This window comes from Stylophora pistillata, chromosome 8 (assembly GCF_964205215.1).
Source record: "Stylophora pistillata chromosome 8, jaStyPist1.2, whole genome shotgun sequence".
In the NCBI taxonomy this organism is placed as follows: Eukaryota; Metazoa; Cnidaria; class Anthozoa; order Scleractinia; family Pocilloporidae; genus Stylophora; species Stylophora pistillata.
The window spans coordinates 980,388-1,001,059 of NC_142526.1; the positions used below are offsets into that span (position 1 = coordinate 980,388).

Sequence of the window (20,672 nt, forward strand, 5' to 3'; positions counted from 1 at the left end):
ACAATAGCAATCTTTTATCATTAAAAGATTTCTAGACAGCATGAGCGTTTTGAGTCGTTTAAAACAAGTTTACCTACCTATTTTTTTCCTGTTTGGATCACGCGAAACACTGAGAACATCGTTAAGTTTGAAAAATGGCTGTGATTTTGTGTGAAACGTAGCAACTGGCATGAAACTCAAGGAAGAAATGATATCTTTAAAAAGCAAACGCGAAAATCATAACAGCGAAGTGAAATCTTAATCCAATTCATGATATCCGCTACAACTATTTGAAGTAGAATTTTCTCGCTCACAGTGTGAGTGATGTTTATAATAACAGAGTGTTTGCTTGCCACATCATAATTCTTTATCTTCTCTCTCTTGATTGCTACAAAAGAGCCTTAGAGATTATGAACTAAAAATATATTTAAAGGAATGATTCCATTTGATAATGCGGCTTATATGAGTTAAGACTTCAAACACAGAGGCAAACTGTCATTAAACGGTTCAGTAGCACAATAACTTCCTGTTTCTGAATATCCCTTTCCAGTTTTCTTGTTGACTTCTTGTCAGCCTGATTGCCTTGCAGCAAAAGTTATACGAATCATGAGTTACTTGAACGTCACTTTGCAATAAACAAACACAGCTTAAACTGATAAAGTCGTAAGTTAATACCTCAATAGCGATTAAAATTAGGCCTCTTTAGGAGATAAGATTTTTTCACTTTTTGTGACTTCCAGCTCGTGATAATATCAGAAAGAAGAAAAGACAGTCTGTTTGGTGGATGCAAGCATGGGAAAGATTTTACATTATCAAGAATGTTTCCAAGTTGATTGAATATTCAGGCTTATTTCATTTTAACCTCACTTGCAGGTATTTATCGTATAAAGTTAACCTCTTCCGGCTTATCTCTGAGCTGTGCTAGTTAGCGAGGTTTTGACTTTGAAAAAATAGGCTGTTAGTTCGTGTCCAGGCTTCAAGGACCCAGAAATCAATAGCTTTAGTTTGCATGCAATCCTAATGCCAGAGAAAAAAGAGGATAACTTATAAGCTTGTTCATCAAATAAGGAACCTCATACAAATTCAAATTAGCTGAACCTTCCTTCCGGAATTAAACATAAGTATTTCCATGAACGCCCTAATATGTTGTAAATCCCATCCGCAAGGAAAATGTTTTTGAAAATAACTCAGATGTGCATGTATTCTTAAATCATAAGCAACGTTCTGCCTTCCAAATTTTGTTTAATATGGATCAATTTTACTGGGAACGTCGAAAACGTAGCATTTGATTTCGTTTCTGAGTCAGGAAATAAGCGAGTTAGCGACGCATCATTTCATGATAATTAGTTCTCTGTGTGGTACTGTGCAATTCTTTGAAGATGACTTTCAGCAACACATGAGATACCTTCAGATAGGTGACCGAGAACATATATAGCCTTCGTGCAGTTCTTAAAGATCTAACTTGGGTGTTTAGTGTTGAGATCATTCACCTGGTCTTCTCACAAACCAGAACTACTATTTAAATCTGCCTCGAGCTTGACAATTGGAAACCCATTGAATATCTCGAAACAGTTGTCCTCTAAAAGAGACAAACTTTGTCCAAGTTCATGTTCGGGATTAAGAAAGTTCAGACGCTTTTATCGCTCATGTCGACTAGCTTGTCTAAGGCTAAAGGGTGTTGTGTAGTTTAATCCACTGGGATGACGCACGCTCCTTTACTAAGACAATCTTTTCAAAACATCTTCACACGAATGTACTCCAGTGACTTTTTTCTATAAACATTACACTGATCACGGCTTATGACGTCATTATGCATGATTTTTGTTTATGAATGGATTGCATGTCATTCAACGCTAGGCCACAAGCCATTATAAACTTTATTTATAAACACAAATGTACCAAACGGACCGTGATAAAGTACACTTTGTTAAAGATGAGCTTGCTGAGACCAGCTGTCTTGAAGAACCAAACAAGGGTCAGTTGTACCAGTTGTTTTAAGAATACTCTTTCACTAACTGAAGAGACTTCAATCGATACGATGCCTCAACTCTTTAGCTATTTTTTTTTTTTTTTGTCTTTTTCTCTAACCCCAATTTTAGCGATAGCCCACACGAAACAGATTTACTAGTCAAGCCATATGGGACATAAGAGTTGCTTTGTACTCAAGAGCAATTTTATTTTAACTTTCAGTCAAATGTCGCATCTATAACTGGAACAAAATTTAGAATAACGAGAAAAACTCTGAGGAGAGTAAAGAGATATATAAATTCCTTCAGGGTGCAATGCAAGTATTCGATTTAGGAACGTGCATCATATTTTTTTTTTTTCTACGGATATCTTCTTGTGTAAGAAAATCAGTGTGTGCTTTGGCTTGGGGTAGAACTATTGTGTAATAACTAGTAACGACAAAATGTATGGCACAGGACATCACATTTGTTTTTAATTCTAAGGTCACTATTTTGAAGCTGGATAACCTGCATCTTTTTCGGCCGTGATGGTTACTAAATCCTTCCGTCTTTTAGTTCATAAACTATTTGATTGCTACATTGCTATAAGAAGAAATTAAAAGGAAAAACACTCCTCAAGATTGAACCAAAAGGAAGAGAGGTAAGGGAAAAAATCGCCTTCATGATCACAAAATGAAATAAAAATAGGTCACTGAGGTCAATAAAAAAAGCCTTCAAGGTAATGTAAGCTAATTTGGGTCGGTTCTCTCCATCAGCGTATCAGATAGTTACGCGCCAACCTTAACAGTTTCAATAACAACAACAATAGCAAAGTTTCTGTGGATGGTTTATTTATGTCTCATAGCGTCGGAACATTAGAAGAGAGAAGGTCCTTTCTGATTATGTGTTTTGGCTTGACTGTCGCATACACTTGGCTACCACATGTAAAAGTCAATCTTGTTCTTTAAAAGTTCACATTTCATTGTATGAGATTATTCGATTCCTAAGCAAGCAGAGTTTAAGATAACCCTAAGAAGAAAAATTATCTACTTAAGGATACCTAAATCACGTTAAATTATCCTAGCTGGTGAATTCGCAGCTCATTCCATACTCAAACAACCTTTTTTGTGTCTTCTCAAGCTTCAGACCACTTAGCATGTCTAAAATAGACTCACTAGATTTTAAAGCAAATCGACAGGTGATAAATGATCTCAGACCAGAAAAAGATTCTTCTCTTAAAAACTTGATTGAGACATGATAATCGGCAGTTAATTGCGTCAATTAAATCTCCTCTCGATGGTCAGTTTTCTAGAGCTGGTATGTAGAATCATCAGGCACGTCGGGCGCACACAGCACTGCTGTACATCAAACTTTATGCCCCACTCTTAACAGTGGCTACTATAATAGGCAAGGAAAAGATTATTTTCGCTCTTAAACCAAGAAACCTTATTGCGTGCGGTTTAGCATTGGCAGTTTGTCGGATTTTGTTGTTTTAACTGATAAGGATCACAGATTAAAAGCCAGTCATGTTGAGAAGATGATAAAATCTCCACGAAACAAATAACATATTGACACTAAAACCAGAGTGCCAATGTCATTTAATCGACGTTACATAAGCACATTCTTACAGACTAAATGTCTAGAGGGCATTCGCTGTCTCGAAACACTTTTTGCATTTGCCAAATTTCCTCATTACACTTTTACGTTACCTAGCAAAGATTTTTCTTTTTTATTTCATAGAACTTTTTTCTTTTGACTTAAAATAAGTCTGGTATCTAGTTTGTACAGAAGCTTACAGAGCTGGGCCATCTCTGGCAAGAGAGGCATTTGTTTTTATGATAATAAGACAGAGTGAAGCTATTCTTCAAGCCCCTCTTGGCTAAGAGCATAGAATCATTCCACTAAAAATTAGGCTGTTAATAATAGAGTTTCGTGCTTTCATTGGCTTCTCTTCTAAACTAGCTATTTAATCCCACTAGCGCAGACTTTCATTAGCATGATCCCTTGAAAATAACTCGACTAGAGTTAAGACAATGTCTTCTTAGTTTTGACATAATTAGAGGCATCTCGAACGTGTATACGTGACTATGAAACAGAGGGTTTTAAAAATAACGCATCCTAGCGAGAGATAAGGCATAGAGGCACAGGTCTCCTTTGGGTTAACAGAGGAACAGAGACGCTTTGAGGCTAACAGCTATCAACAGATAACAGTTGACAAGCTAACCAGGCATAATGATATTTTGGGCAGCCGGGTAAAATAAACACTGGGCCGTTATGAGAATATGCTAACTGAATAACGCCAAAATGGCGGCAGTAATGACCACATTACGCTTTTACAGCAATATTTTGTTTTAACGTCTTTATAGAACAAACAGGTATCTTAGGGAAAGTAAAATATTTGCACCTTTTGTATGGGTTGACATTTCTGACACAAGTAAATTTTGGAAAATTGTTGTCAATTTTCGCCAATTAAATTATCGTTTATCTTTTGGGGACAGGCGTATCGTGTCAATTATTTTCATTAAAAAAATATCGTCCTTCGATTACCGCCAAGTGCGTGGGGTTTTAAGTGCAAATGTTGACCCTACCAGTGGCCAGTTTTTCACAACACCGTGAATTTGGAGGTACAATTAGGGTGACTCTGTAATGTGCTGGGCTATTTTGTACTATTGTGAAACAACATCCGGAAATAACTTTTCCACACGGTCGAAAATATTGTTAGGAAAGGTGAATGAAATAAGGCTGTAAAATCTTTGTCCAGTTCGCAGGTTTGTTTAAGGGAAATTTTAACGTAAGCTAATCGCTTTGTCAGGCAGAGTCTAAAGCGAGGAAATGAAATGGAAGGTTCTTTTCGAACGATGAAATGGTCACAGGATTTTACACAGGTTACCGCATTATTGATCTTTTACCCAGCAAGAAGCAAAATCTTTCAGTGATATTAAGCCGATATTTCAACTGAAGTTTACACCGCGTATAAGGCGTTAAACAGAAGGCCACTTAACACTTGACTTTTCATGTTTTCGTCAGCTCTGTTGCAATTTAACAGCATGAGAAAGGTTTGTTTAAGAACTCCGGAATTGTTGATCTAACCATAAACCGTTCGCAGAGATGATTCGTAAGTCCGGAAAATAAGCTACATCGTTGATAGTCAAAAACGCTAGTACTTATTTATCAAATTTCGAATTTTCTTCGTTACTGAAGATCTTAATTAGGGCTTTTAACTTTTTGTAAGTTAATAGCCACTGTACGAGAAGTATCGTAGTAATCCAGTTACGTTATTATTCGAGCTTTTGGCATCATGGGCAACATTCAGGGGTTGCAAACAAAAACCAACAAAGCTCTCTATTTTCACCAATCGATTATTTGACTCGAAAAGGCGGCTGTAGATTCCTCTCCATCGACAAAAAAAAGTTTTTCAAATTGCTTACTTCTGCAAAGCTTTGTTTGAACCCATTTACTGTAGCGTTCTTTACTTTTAAAAATGTCGTGACAAACGTTTTCTTTGTGTCCTATTTGGTACACCTGCCAAACCTATATTGGCTTTTAGGCTGTCCCATATCTATTTCTCCCCCTAAAATAAACATATTATTATACACTTGGGTGATGAGTGTCGCATTTCATGCACTTGAAAACTACGATGTCCAGACGTTTCCAAAAACGCACATTAAACATACTTAAACTCCACCTGGGAGAGCGTCTGCTAGTATTCTGTTAAACGAAATAAAACAAACGCGCGCGTTAGAAAAGCCGGGCTGTTATTTGAAAACTGACCGAGGAGTCTTCACATGTGCTTATCAACTCCTTATCGGCTCGGTATGGGTTATTAATGTCACTCCTATTCGCTCGTTATCTGTTACAATCTCGCGTGATTGTTGTGGCGCCGCGAATCTAATGGTTCTTTCTTGCTTTTGTTTGCAAACAGCCAGGGACTTCGCCCGAGGATTCACGCAAGATGAACACTGCCCTGGTCATTTTTGCGGTTCTCCTATGCTCCAGTTGCTGTTTGGCGTTTGATTGTCCGAAACAGTGCAGTTGTGGGGAGACGATCCGGTGCAAAGTGAAAGACTTGAGGATCTTAAAGAAGATTTTACCTACAAATATAACAAGACTGTAAGTATATTTAAAAGCAAAGCATTTGACTAAGCATAGGACAGAGATGTGCTCTCCGGCATAATCCACACTAATGTTGTTCGGCCAAAAAAACACAGTAATAACAAAAAATCAAAGTTAATGTACACTGAAAATGAGCAAGTCGTATATAGGAAGTTTTTCGAAGTATTGGTTGATCTAAGCGCTTCTTAGAAAATATGATTTATCAAAAACTAGATTAGTTCTCAATGGTGTCTTGCGGGGAAGCAATGCAGATTTGGGGGGTTTTTCTTTTCTTTTCAGCTTTTAGGCTAGACGCCAGAGTCGAATGTGGAGAAAAACGAACTTAAATCTGTTTTTCGGCTTAAAAGTATGAAAGACTTTTTGTTTCACATATCCTCGACCAGGTCATTAAGTAGACCCGCAAAAACGTGACCTTGTAAATAAGTGAAAGAAACGTTGAAATTTATGGAACGTTTTCTTTCACAACTCAGGCTTGGGTGGCCAGAGTTAATTGTAGCATATTCGCATGCAAAGAAGATAAGTGGCATCAAAATATTTGTCTTTTGGGGGGTAACTCGAACTGTCTCAAGTTGCTAAATTCAGTTTTTGTGATCCGGAAATGAAAAAGGGACAAACAGATGACGACTAATTTACTAAGCACTGTTGCTATTTAATATACAGATACAGAAGATGTGGTTTTCATTTTAAAGTTTTATAATCAATTTAATAAAGTAGTTACAGATATTTAACACGCAATTAACTTTTTTGACAGCAATGAAAAACTAAAAATGCAATGAAATCGATAATGACAATAGGAAGCCAGTTTTCGAGTGAAGGTTTGTAAGGTCGAGCGTTCAAAATGGCCCAAACTTAAGGGACTTTGATGATCGCAGATGGTAATTATGACCATAATTAAAAACAGTTTTTTTTTTGGATGTTCTAACAAAAAATCAAGAATATAAAAAATAGTATAACTAATGAAACAAAGGGCGGTTAAACGATTACAAAGCTCCATGATTATAGAGCACTCTCCGATTCGAGGATAAAGTTTTTTTACGTTCATATATATATATATATATATATGTATATATATATATATATGTATATATATATATGTATATATATATATGTATATATATATATATATGTATATATATATATGTATATATATATATGTATATATATATATATATATATATATATATATATGGGAAGTCTGCGTTTTGATTTTTCCGTATTACAGTGCTCGATGCATAAAAGTTGGGCGCAATATATGTTGAGAAAAATAACATAGCGTAGTCTTTGTTATATTTCTAACTCAACATAGATTTATGTATATATATATATATACACATATAGGTATAGTTCTAATTAAATCGAGGTTCAAGGGTAGGTCATGTATTTTACAACGAACCAAGATATTTTTATTTTCAACAGTCGCTATCCTCGAGGAAAAATATCCATGCGAAACATGATAGCTTTCGAGTTTCAGTAATGTTTGCAGTTTCTCCTTTATAATTTCATCGTTTTAAACGTAACAAGAATGTGGAGGCTTTATGAATTTGACTGCTAAAGTGATGTGACAAGCGAAAATTGAGATATTTATTAAGATATTTGACAAGAATGCGATTAGCCTTGCTCAGTGTTGAATCACAAAACATCTCACGGTCGTTGACTGTCCCCCAGTTCTACCAAGTCAAGGTTAAGTTGATAATTGACCCCTTTGGATTTGATTTTCTCTCTGGCGATTTCCCAGCATTATAAAGATAGCCTTATTTAGAGAAGTCCAATTAAGTAGTTTATCTTGATTGTCTTCCAGTGATCTCTCGTCAGATGACATCACAAAGATTCCTGCAGGAACATTTGAAAACTTTACTTCGCTACGATATCTGTGAGTGCCCATGATCAATCCAGTTTTACAGGTTGCCATGTTGAAAGTTTAAAGAGATCACGAGCGATTATAGAAGTCCAAATATATTCTAAACAACAACAATCCTTCTTTGAATTAATACATACTTATTTCGTTCCTTGCAGATCTCTCGCAAACAATTCTATCAGACATCTTTCGAGACATTCCTTTAGGGGACTTCGCAATCTTCGAGAATTGTATGCATTTGGGTTGTTTTATTTCTATTTCCGTCATGATGTGTGTCATGTGATGACAGCTTAGAATATGTGATATCAAAATATCTCAAATCTTATTTACACTGGTGTTAACCTTGGCTATATCACTTTTCGATGAGAACGTATTGCAGATAGATTTCGCTTCAAACCTTTACAAATCAACGACTTACAAAGTTTTGTCCAGGATATTTTTACAAAGTTTTGTCCAGGATATTTTTCTCATCCACCAGTCTCCTTATAAAACTTGCATGCCAGTTTCCACATTGGACAAGTGGGCTTGCCAAGATAAAAATATTTTCTTAAATTTCCATCAGCACGTACTGCTTTGGACTCTTGCTCTATAGCGATATTTATATAGCCATTAAGAACTCAAAGTGAAAACAGGCATACTGCTTGAAGCGCGGGAAAACGAGACCAACGAAGTCGCGACTGTTTTCAGTTTTGCATCTGATTGGTTGAGAGCATGGCACGATTTCTCTGGACCAATCACAGAGCAAGGTTGTGTAAAACCAACGCAGCCCTGGATTACTTTTCACACTTAATTGAAAGTTGCTCTATAATAATTCAATTTTTCCCCGAATCAATTCTCTCATTATGATAAACTTTATAACCATTATTTATTGCAGAAATCTTAAGGACAATGGAGAGCTGATACTAGACAAAGACGTATTTGAAAGTCTTCCCTCTCTACGAATAATCGGTGTGGATAGCAACAATATTCAAAATCTGTCTGAGGAACTCCGTAACCGGTCACACTCAGTCAACGTAACCATCGATATCAAACAGGAAAAGGTCCATTGCGAGATCTACAAAAAACCTACAGAAGAGTGTATGGCAAATGGTTACCCCGTCTGCAATGACGCTATGGACATCAGAGAAGATGTGATGAAGCTCTCTCCTTTTCCTAAACATTCCTGTGTACTTGCAAGATGCGAAAATAAACAGAAGAAGGTCATTTGTGTGGCTTCTAAAACAAATAACACATGTTGGCCTGGAATGATTGGTGATAACACCGGAGTGAAATTGGCGTTATGGACTTTCGGTCTTCTCGCAGTCGCCTCCAACCTCCTCGTTTTGGTGACTTTATTATGCAACAGCGAAGTCCGCCGAGCACCTCTTTGTATATTCGTCATGAATTTACTTTTAGGGAACATTCTTATTGGTGCGCACATTGTCATAGTAACGGTATCTGATACGGTTACATACGAGAACTCGTCCGAGTGCCATAAAGAACGATGGGAAGCAAAGCTTTGTGTACCGCTGTTCATCGTCAAGTACATCGGGCTCATGATAGTTGTGCTCTCTCTTTTGCTGGTCACGGTGGAAAGATTTCTCGTTGTCATAATGAAATCTACTCATTATATTGATACGTGCCGAGCTTTGGGCTACGTGTTCGAGAGTTGGATATTCGCAACCATAGCCACAGTTGTTCTATGGACTAAAGCGGGAAACTGGGGCTATCTTTGCTCGACATTTGCCAGTGGAAAATCCTTCACAGATATAAACAGAGGCATAAATTTAACTCTTGTTAGTATTTGCGTGGTAATGATATTCATTCATATTTTTGTGATTTGCCGAGCAACACGTAAAGATCCTGTGGTTGCAGCGACAACGGATTATAAAAACACCGTTCGCACGTTCCTTCTTGTTTTGTCGACGTTTTTTGCCTGGGCAGTTCCGTACACCCTTATCCTCTTCACAGTTCCCGCAATAGTAACTGAAACAGTAGCTATGCAAACTATGGCTATTTCACTGTCTTTAAACGCTTGTCTACATACGTTCTTGTACTCATTTGATAACGATCATTTGGAAAATCTTTACCGTGCTTTGTCTTGCCGTAAAGAACAGAAAGAGGATCAGTTAGAGACGGATAAAAGCAAAGACAGAAAACATGATACAGAAATGGGTCCTTTACCTACGAAGAAATCGCTGGAGTCTTTGTCAATGGTAGAGGTTAAAAGCCCTATTGACAAAGAATCTTGTGTAAAAGTAGTGCCTGTTCCTGAAATTAGACAAGGACTGGATCAGCAAAGAAGAGGATCTGAACTCTCCAAGGCCGAAGGCGCAGTAATAATTACTAATAAATCTCCAACTAACTCTCGTCACGAAGAAGCTGTTGTTCTGTTACACTCAGCTCCGTCGTCTCCGTGCACTTTGACGAGGGGCGGCCGAGTGCAAGACGAAGGGGTAAGTGAGTGCGGTACGATATCTTCTGACACCAATGTCACGTGGCTGAGCAGCGAATGCCCCAGCATGTCTCCAAGCTCACCAAATGCACTTCTGAAAATCAATGACGGAAACTCGACACTGTCGAGCGGTATTTCGTCAATTACTCCAAGTAAGTGTCCTTCTAACGCAGGGAGTCTTCAGCATCCTAAGAGGAAGAGCAATTCTGTAGAAAAGGACGCGAAAAGATATCGTCTTTCCAAAGGATGTGCGGGTTCTTCACTGGACCGATGCGATAACGACGAAGCTAAAGGTGAATTAACCAGAGATGAAAATCAAAATACGAAGCGAAATCGACGAATGAGCCCCGTGCGGGATATTATTGTTCGGGTTCTATCACCGAAGCTGAAAAAGAGGCCAAAGACTCTCGAATGCGTTCCAACTCACGACGATTCCAAAACCGAGTTGCCGCCTCCTCACAAACGGACTAAATCGCTCGTAGAAGGGAAAGATGCCGAAGATTTGAACGTTAGTGATGGCAAAAGGAGTCCACTGAGACCTCTATCGCCTGTGTGTCTCCGGGACAAAAAGCCTAAGGAGCGTTCGAAAGAAAAACGAAACGGTGTTTTAGTGTTTCGCGCAGGATCAGATGGTTTAGAAATTCATGAAGATGTTACGTCACCAACGTCTTCAAGGTCCGCAATATGTGGAGAGAAAATTACAGAAGATGGCCCCACCTCTCCAAAATCTGCAAATAAAGCGATGGACTGGGAGCGGCTAGCAACGTTTTTAGTCATTAAACCAGTTGCTCCTAAATCAAAAATAAAGATAAGCGACAAAGATAAAAAGAAAGCCAGACAAAGTCTAGTGGAGACGGCATCAAAGCCTGCAGAAAGGATAAGGATTTACGAGAATCCTGCGATCAGCTTGCAGAGTGAACCTGGCTCACCACCCGATGAGCCCCGATGTACTTCTCCCCAGTCTCCCACCAGAAGGCTGGCCAAACTCGAGGAGAGTGATAAACTAACTGACCTTCCAACAGGACTGAAGCAGAAAAATCGAGTCAGCACCGCTTCCACGGTATCGCGGGTATCTAAATCAAGTTTAGAATGGGATCCATCTTGCGCTTACGAATATGGCGATGAAGACGTCATGCCTCCACCGCCACCCCCACCTCCTCAGCCCATCCCCGACCTACCCCCCACCCCCCAACCGAGTCCTGGGCCTGAGAGAAAAGCAGACTCCGCTGACCATGTGGAGTGCGTCCAAGTGAGACTTGACCCAGCTCATCGATACAGCCTTGAGTGGGACCCAACTGGCGTTCAAATGAGGCTGAGTGTTATTTCTCAGGATTCCAATGCAGAGGGGAAGAAAAGTACCTCTTCACGACAGACAACGGAACCAGAATACGTTTAGGAGTGCTCGTCACGTACAAAAGCCGAGCAAGTACCAATCTACCAATCATAAATTTATAATTAATATCCATCAATCATTTTTGTGGCACGCAGTTTATCTAAACGCATCACGTGACTGGATATTCCCCCCCTGCTAAAACTGAAGAATATCTGGCGATAAACTCCTAGTGATATTCCCCGGTGGCAAACCTTACTTCTATTACGATAAAAGTCTTCATTCACTACGAGAACCTTTAGCTGTTGTCACAGAAGAAGGGACATGTTTGTTTGTTCATAAACCCCAAAAAGTAAACACCCCACGAAGCAAACTGTTAGCTGTCCGTATTGATTTTTTTCCAACGCTTTGCAAAGTTTTTTGATGGATAATAGACACAACAGGTTTCATTTGGCGCGAAAACACGGTCGTTTATTTGTTTTTGGACACTAAACAAACTGTTTGGGTCTTGGAACAGATAATATCCGCGGACAAATATCTGAGCATAATTTCGCGCCAAATGGAGGTAATTGTTTACATAGACGCATGTTCGGGTAGAAGTCGTCCGAATTAGAAGTTATATTTATATCAAAACTCTTTCTAGGGAACACAAGGGAACCAAAAATTCTTGCGAAACATGTCCAAGTAGAGCCAGCACCCCAACCATTTTTGTCTCGGTTTGGATAATTATTTGAGTCTAAAAAATATGAATAACAAGAGCATTTCTCTAGGAGAAGTATTTGTTCGATTCATTTGAATCGCCTTTTAACTCGATCGGTTTTAAAATTAAATGATATCTGTTAAGATGAGTTTTTAAGTAGGTATTTGGAATTTTCTAGACATTTTAAGTTCACTCATTGATAAGTAATTTATCAATTCAGTCGTATTCACGAGTTGTGCGCGCCAATTTCACAATTCATTAATTTAAAGCGATGGCCTAGTTTTAACAACCTACTGTAGAAGTAGTGGAGAAATTTCTTAAATTTTTCTTAAAGGTAATGCTCGAACTATTCGTCTAGACTGAATAGTCCTGAAGAGTTAAAGACCTGTTTTGCATTCGCTGATGAAAGGAATGCAGAGTTCAACTAAGCAAGCCAAGCCTATTGGTTAACAGCCCTGAAAGACAGAAAACTCTAAGTTGGCTTTCGAATCCTTAAAAAAAGAGAAATCATAGACTTTATTATTCAGTGTGAACTGAAAGAGTGACGCCCAAAAGTAACCTTTAACAAATTTCTTATTCACAACTAAACTTCTTTGGTATTTTTGGCTTAACACGAAGTACACTACTACTTTACTATATTTGAACAGCAATCGCATTCATTTGACTTCTATAACGTGAATTCCATAGTCCCTACTTTAGTGAACATATGTGATATCAGCAGGTAATGAAAAGCGGACTGACTGTATTTCGTTTGTAAAATTCTGTAATTTATACTTAAGTTATTTCAGAAGAGCGTGTTGTGTATATTTAAAGGTTACAACCTGAAGACTAAGTATTGAGTAATATATGAACTGGAGCTGTTTAGGATAACTATTTATGCAACGAAGTTTAAAGTAAAATCCATTGTGAAACATTCACACTTTTCATTCAGCATTTATTTCTCGATGTTTTTAATCCAAGACTGCTTCCTGGTAGAGCCTGACAACTGATTTTGGTGTGTAAAGATTTTCTGCAGTCTCTATCAGGAAGAACCCCTGTTAGAAGTGAAACTGTAAATTAAGAATAACCTTTCCTTCAATCTCAAAAAACTAAAATATGTTAGAAAATCTACTGGCGGCCTGTTCTAAGTAAGCGCTTAGCTCTGTTTACCCACTTGTATCTGGTTGCTAATTTCTTGCGCTTCGCACAACTCAGCGGTTACGTATTTCCCGCCCTCAGTAAAGTTTCCCTCCTTATTTCTGGTTGAGCGTTTTCCCATGCATGTCACTGGTTCCATATTACCGAGTTTACACCTTGTCACGTGTATGTCACAAGTTCCATACTACCGAACTCGTCACGTGTTTTCACTGCTTCCATGCGAACACGTTTACAATCCACCACGTATCTGTTACTAATTTCACGTTTCCACTTCCACATTTTGGTCAGGTGTTCCCGCACTCTGCACCATTTCCTCACTTGGCAGAGCCTTAAAGCGAATGGTCACGTGTTACCTGTATTTTCCAAAAGTTTTTTTTTTCCGCACGTGACATCAAAGATTATAAAGTTTATAGCTTTGACGAAACCAAATCATCACGCAAATTTCTGAATAACCTTCTTCTTTATGGCTATCCGGGAATACTTGACTTAACTAACCACTGGAATGTCAAATATAAATCTTAAACTCAGCAGAGGATCGAGACCCAGCGGAATGACGGGAAACCTTCCGTCCAGCTGAGGCGGAAACGGTCACCTGATCACGTTGCCATAGTAACTCGACCAGAGAGTTCAAAAAAGGAGCCACTTCCTAAGAATAGAGAAACATTATTAAAGTGTCATCTGCCTACTCTAGATCTACAAAGTTTTTATTTGGTTTTTGTACTTTTTTTAATGGACCGAGACAAGTTCAGGGCCCTTAGAATACTGCGGTAAATATGCCATCATTTATATTTCACTCTCTAGATTCCAAACCTAAACAAAACTGAAAAAAGAAAAAACAAAAACTAACTAAGAGAGAAACGATAGCACTACCCAGAAGTAGAACAGCGCGAGTTTTGGCGTTAGGCATCTTTGATGCCAGTCTAATTGTAACAACTGATAAAACCAAACAACAGTTAAATATTGGTCAGTGTTATCTTTGCGGCCAATCGAACCTAACTATAAAAAAAAAAGAAGAAACAGATGCAGTCATTAAAGTAGTGTTAGGCTAATGAAGTCAGAGAATTTAGCAACTTTTCATTGGGAACCTTCTGATAACAGGCATATTTTCGTCTTTCAGTTTTACTGCTAAACCACTTAAAACAGTGACGGGGGAAAAGCACTCCCACATAATCCTGGATCAGCGTAATCAGCTTTTAAAAACCACGGCTACAGGACTATGACTTCGTGGTGTAAATCGATTAAGCTCAGAAGCTCTTCAAGTTAATCCCAAGTTATTCCACGTCACTTTTGACAAGCTATTCACTATCCTCTCTCCACGACCTCTTCGCTCTAACAGTGTGTTCCATGTTTTGACCCTTAATTTAGCGCAAACGTATAGACATATATATGGAACTCAAGCAAACCACGAAGACGCTAGCGACGTGGACGTGGCAAAACAAAAGACCTCATGGGCAGAACAATAGCTCCGCACGTGCGTTTTTAAATTACATTTTTTAGCCGTCCTCTGCAAAACAACGATGTATAATCACCACAATTTGCGTGGTCTGAGGACGAAACCCCCTCGGCAAATTATTTAAGTCTCCATTTGGAACTCAACGCTGCTCACATAAGTAACGCTGCTCGCACAAGTAACGCTGAAGTAAAAGTGTGGCGCCGTAAAAAACAGCAAACACATCCAGTTATTAGCAAAAGTCTAACTAAAGTTGTAAATGCATTTTTTAATCGACTTCTTCCTCGGCGTTGCTTTCCTGACTTCCTAAGGTTCCTCTTGTATGCACTTATTCAACTTAACCCTCGCCATCCGAGGTATGATTACAGCCGGAAATTCTCCTTAACAGTATCTAGACTTTTCCTTGATAATTAGATGAGAGAAATTAGATCAAGATCAATTCTCAGTACTCCTACACTGGTTAAGGTAATGAAATAATCGGGAGAATTTACAAGTTGATCTTCTGCAACCACGGACATATTTACCATGACTCCCGCCCGTCCATCCAAGGTGCGACTATCTGCCAGTCGTTTACCAGTAACATTTGCAATTCGCAGCACAGGAACTTGCCATTGTTCTTCAAACTCTCGAATTTCCTGTTCTGTAAAATCACTGTTCAAGATCTGGTCAAGTTTGTTTCAAGTTAAGGTCACAGTCAAACCGGAAAATCTCTAAGAAGATCACTGCATCGTGATTATGCTTAAAGAGTGGACTATTGATAATGAGGATTAAATGTCAAAGCCAGGCCTTCTGTTCGTAATCGTATTTTCTGAAGTGTTTTTCACTAATCACACTTGGACATAACATTTTTGAAAGAATAAGCTCAAGTCCAGGATGGAAAATTCCGTGGATAACATTTAAAAACCACTTAAAACAAAACTTCAGAGATGGCCTGGAATGCTTACGATATCGAGTGCTGAAGAGGGATTTATTTGTAGATGAGATGTGGGCAAGGTCAAATCCAAAACATATCAATTAGTGCGGTTAGAAAAAGACATCGACCCAGAAAATCTAATTTCTATCAAAACGCGACAAATAAATACAGGCAAGCATAGATATAACTTGTAGGATGCCTTGATTCTCAGACATTCCCAGGTCGCCCACTTGCATTCCCCTATCAACAAATCTCAATGTTTGACTAAGTACAGGTTCGCCAAAAATACTCTGTGGGTGTGGTTGTAACGAATGGTATTTGGTTTCTGATGTTGGTCAGAAGTCGTTGTGTTTTCCTGATTGTGTTGAAAAAGTGCTGCTCTCTCGCCTTCACGAAGTATTCAACCGCACACCCAAAAAGAAACTTCATGTGCTCAAGGTAGAAAAAGCTTACAAGGAAAAAAGAAAAACAAAAAACAAAAAAAGTCTGTCAACAGCCGTTTTATAAATGTTTGCACGTTTGCTTGTTTGTTTTCTTTTGTTCTGTTGAGGTTGCGAGGAAACGCACAGAGCGAGTGCGTGATAACTCGAAGAAAGATCGCATTTTTTTCATACTGTCACTCCGCCCACCGAATCTTGCCATTCAACACTATCGCCCTCTGTTGAAAGAAAAAAAAAAAAACCAACTGACTACAGGTTACATGAGAAAGGGCACTGAATGCAAGAATGACTGCGGAGAAGGGCGATGTTGTTCAAATTATACCCTTGACCTTTGAACGAATTTATACAATTGAAAAACAAGGTATTGTTAGAGAATCGATGGGAGTTGACCAGCTTGATGGAGCATTTGAAAAGAGAAGGAAGCAAAAAGGATATCTAGTTGCAACAGCTATCCGCAAGATCTTCTCTTCTTGATCCAGAACACGGTTTATCTGCAGAGGAATTATTCAATAACTGAGTGCCAATAATATTTATTTTTATTAATATTATTACAAAGTACACTCAATTCTTTAACTCCCAAGATCTGATTGTAAATTCTCCCCTGTAGTGCTAGACACTTCCTTGTAAATTACTTACAGGAATTTAGTGTTAGATCAAGAAAACAACTTCTACCTGATAAGTCAGGAGCAGATCCAGGAATTTTGATTGGGGGAATCCAAACTTTGGTTCAGAAAGGACTGTTAAACTCTTTTGAGGCAAATTACTTCTCCCCCACACCCCCTCCCACCAGTCGCGGTTGCACGTTATAATTCCTTGGCCGCTTACCGTTTACTTGGATTCATTATAAAAAATCAGCCATTTAAAAAGTGATCTGCGATCCTGTCGATATAAGAATTTCAGTCTCAAAGTTCTAAGCGTCAGGTCTGATGGGGGGGGGGGGGTTGGGATCCCCTGGACCCTCCCCCTGGATCCGCCACTGTAAGTTTGTGTAGTCTCATTACCTGTGTCCTCGATAATGTATTGATATTATAAGGAGAAGTTATATGCCAAACATTTCAGGGAGTTTTAACTTTAACAAAAGGTTAAAGAAAGGAATTTCCACAGACAGGTATTGGATTTGAATAACATGAGTTTTCACAATGAACAATCATAACCACTTGACATTGCCATGTATCTTTTAAAAAGACACATACTAGGTAATTACATTTGCAAGGAATTTATGAGTTCCCCACAAGACAATTACAGTGTACTTTACTTTTTTTGGACTCAATATGTGAACTATTTTTCTATTTTTGTCTGAAATAGTTGGACTGTTGCATTCCATTGTTCAAACAAAACTCAGATCATTTACAGTCTCTCCCTGAGCAGGAAGAGGAAAAATGCTAAGAAGGTCATTGGTTCATATCTATTCATCACGAGTGTATCTTATTTTTAAAAGACTCACCTGATTTGGCAAATCATCAAAACTTCCTCTGTGGAAAAGAAATTAGAATAAAGTGCTCTGAGAAAATTGCTTAATTTATGGCAAAGGGTGCAAACTCGAATTTTGACAATTTTGCACTAAACTGAACCATTCAAAATATATCTAGTGATGTATTAAGTGACTGATGAGATATTAAATTGCATATATAAGTAAACCACTCAAAGTTTCCACCAACTCTAAAAAGAAAAATTCAGAACTTCTCATTCTTGAAGTAATATATCACCACTGGATGTGTTTTCTCACAACTTTACAGATATTTTGAGTTGTGGCATGTTTTTGAAAGCTGTCGTGTACCATAAATGTACCACTACCAAACAACATGTACCTGTCTGTGAATGAGAACAAGAAAAGTGCTGCATCAGCTTTCTCTTTGAGAGCCTATGGGAAGAACAATTAGCACTATTTATTTAAAGGCATTGACCAAAAACTAAAACTACATATTAAAGGCTTTGCTTGAAACCACAAAACTAAATTTGCACCCCAGGATTTCAGTGGTGAGGAGGTAATAAAAACTTCTTCTGAGTACTTTTCAATTTAGGGGCTAGACTACAGGCAGTCTCTTCTTTCAGCAAAGTTTGTTGTAGGAGTTAAAAAAAGTTGATAATAGCATGCCATTTGTCTCACTCCCCGAGTTTCTGGGGGAGGAGGGGTAATGATTTGGTTTTAAGCCATATTAATGGAAATTTTAACTTATTCAATCAATAAATTGTAGTAAATAATTATAGCTATAAATCAAACTGTTTCTTACTGGTAACAGATGATCATATTTTCTAATAGCATGTTCACCACAGTCCCAGAATTGAAGCTTAAACATCACAACTTTATGACTCTCCTTCAGCTGGGAAAAAAAATAAATAAAAGACAGATTTATTGCGATTACTATCAATAACAAGTTTGGGATAAGGACTGTAAACTACCATTAGAAAACATTGCCCAAGATGTTCTTGTAAGAAGGAGCAAGATATGAATTTAGTGAGGATCATGAGTCATAGAATAAAAGATCATTATGCTCATCTTTGCAAATAATCTTTCATACTCATCAAAAGGTTCATTGTTACAGATTGCCTCTTAGTTAACCAAAACATCATATCCTGGTCTTGTGGGAAAACAACTCTTGTCTTTCTTCATTTTATACATTAGTGATGTTTAGACAGGCTGGCTCCGTTCAGATTCAAAGTTGGTTTAAATAGGGACCTGTATAAACAATAACAAAGCTAGACCACAACATTGTGAACAATTTCCTTCCTCTTTGCTAGAAGTATATGGGTTCTTAAGGGGATGGGGCTTGCAGTTTATTGTCTTTATCCAAGAACATACATACATACATACATACATACATACATACATACATAGGTTAAATGACCACTCCCCATAGGGGCTTTTCAGGGCCAACACCACCCATCCCACCCAGGGGAGGACATCCACCACACAGTAATCTCGTGCATGGGAAATTAACGTCTCCCACCCCTATCCTTGCAGGAGACGGGGCCTACGGTTTATTCGTCCTTATCCTAGAAGACTAGAATATCTATCCATTTCTTGATAGCAAATTCTCCTCACTTATTTTAAGACCTTGAGTATTGGTCCGGCTGGGGCACGAACCCTCGACCTTCCGCACAACACAATCTGGTGCTCTAACCAATTGAGCTAACCGGGAGGTGGTTAGCTCAATTGGTCAAGAAGAAAAGGATGCCTAACTATTTGAAGATGCCGATCTTAGCAGTGTGCAGGATGCACATCATACATGAACTTCATAATCAGCCTCGCTCACCATAGAGTCTCCGTGGCTCAGTGGTAGAGCATCGGGGCGTGGGATCCGTAGGTCTGAGGTTCGATTCCCCATGGGGACTCACACACTTATGACAAGATGAAAAACATCTCTCTCAATATCAAAGCAGTCGCATTTGGCAAGAGTACTGTATAACCCTATACGGTAATTATGCATTCAGACTAGTAGACTTTGTTTTTAAAGTTTTGTCATGAAAGACAAAGAAGTGGAATGTATAATTAATGTATGGGGTTATATGATACTCTTTCTGTTACATTTTAGTACCTGTATTGTGCAGTAGGTCGCAGTGTGACTCCTACTTGAAAAAGACTTGTGCACAGAATTACCATAGTCTGAGGCCTAAAACTTGCCTGAGGCCTAGTGAAATGCTATAAAGCACCATGACTGGATGATAGGCTAGAGTACTTAATTGATTACTAAACTTACTTTAGCTGGCCAGTATATCACCGATGTCTGAATACCTGGAGTTTCTACGTGAAAACTGGAAATTTCTAGATAAAACCGAAACAAATTCTGCTATGAGACAACACAAAAATTCCTGTTGACGCATTTTAAAACATTCATTTTGAACTTGGAATTTTAACCGCTATTATCTTTCTTTAAAAGTTCTCAGTGCTTGATAATTACAGTACCTTGCCCTAACAGCTTGGCTATAGTACTCGTTTTTCCAACAGCTGGCTTTCCCGTTAAGAAGATCTTATAAGAGACATTTTCGATGGGAAGTTGTGGCGGTAAGCTTGGGGCTTCAAGTAAGCCTAGAGATAACAAAAAAAATACGATCAATGCATTCAAAACATTGGATTAGTCTTTAAGTTCAAGTGTGTAACATACCAAAATATTTTCTTCTGTTTCGATGCAAAATTCCTCCCAAAAACTCTCTTCCTTCTGGCGTTTCCTGCCAGTTGAACTGTATGATAGACCCTCTTGGCCTAAAACCTGCCATCTGAAAATAATTCTATGTCGTTCTTAAAAGACAAAATCCACTTCATGTTTTGACCGCCATATTGGAATAATTGACGCATGGCATGACACAGTAGAATGATGGCAAGAAACAGGAAGTATCGCAGGCTCCATAGGCAACTAGTCGCTCCAGTCTCCCTCCG

The 20,672-nt window shown here is 38.4% G+C and overlaps 2 protein-coding genes across 8 annotated transcripts in view; one reads left to right on the forward strand and one right to left on the reverse strand.

Annotated features, from left to right (window-relative positions):
* The window catches only part of LOC111346373 (uncharacterized), a 28,501-nt gene extending 15,227 nt beyond the window's left edge, over positions 1-13,274 (forward strand). For 5 of the 7 annotated variants that reach the window (XM_022953674.2, XM_088730623.1, XM_022953662.2 and 2 more), the window contains 4 exons: positions 5,848-6,035; positions 7,837-7,908; positions 8,052-8,123; positions 8,768-13,274. In XM_022953674.2, the coding sequence (XP_022809409.1) occupies positions 5,878-6,035; positions 7,837-7,908; positions 8,052-8,123; positions 8,768-11,723 (3,258 nt within the window). In that variant the 5' untranslated portion in view covers positions 5,848-5,877 and the 3' untranslated portion in view covers positions 11,724-13,274. Of the gene's footprint in view, positions 1-2,344; positions 2,587-5,495; positions 5,739-5,847; positions 6,036-7,836; positions 7,909-8,051; positions 8,124-8,767 lie in introns of those variants that run through there. The other 2 variants (XM_088730624.1, XM_022953681.2) reach the window with 2 other exon arrangements.
* Positions 13,275-20,585, reverse strand: LOC111346403 (ciliogenesis and planar polarity effector 2). Its single transcript, XM_088730626.1, has 9 exons — positions 20,401-20,585; positions 20,202-20,324; positions 19,996-20,060; positions 18,529-18,618; positions 18,106-18,158; positions 17,742-17,769; positions 16,732-16,788; positions 15,469-15,615; positions 13,275-14,140 (listed from the first exon to the last, which is right to left on the reverse strand). The coding sequence occupies exons 1-9, from the start codon at positions 20,510-20,512 to the stop codon at positions 14,000-14,002; spliced, it is 816 nt and encodes a 271-aa protein (XP_088586752.1). The 5' UTR covers positions 20,513-20,585; the 3' UTR covers positions 13,275-13,999.
* Positions 20,586-20,672: the final 87 nt, after the last annotated feature.

Coding starts and splice junctions, on each gene's coding strand:
- LOC111346403 (XM_088730626.1), bottom strand. CDS start 20,512: ATGGCAGGTTTTAGGCCAAGAGGGTCTATCATACAGTTCAACTGGCAG. Junction 20,325..20,400: donor AAACAGAAGAAAATATTTTG/GTATGTTACACA, acceptor TGTTATCTCTAG/GCTTACTTGAAGCCCCAAGC. Junction 20,061..20,201: donor AGCCAAGCTGTTAGGGCAAG/GTACTGTAATTA, acceptor GGTTTTATCTAG/AAATTTCCAGTTTTCACGTA.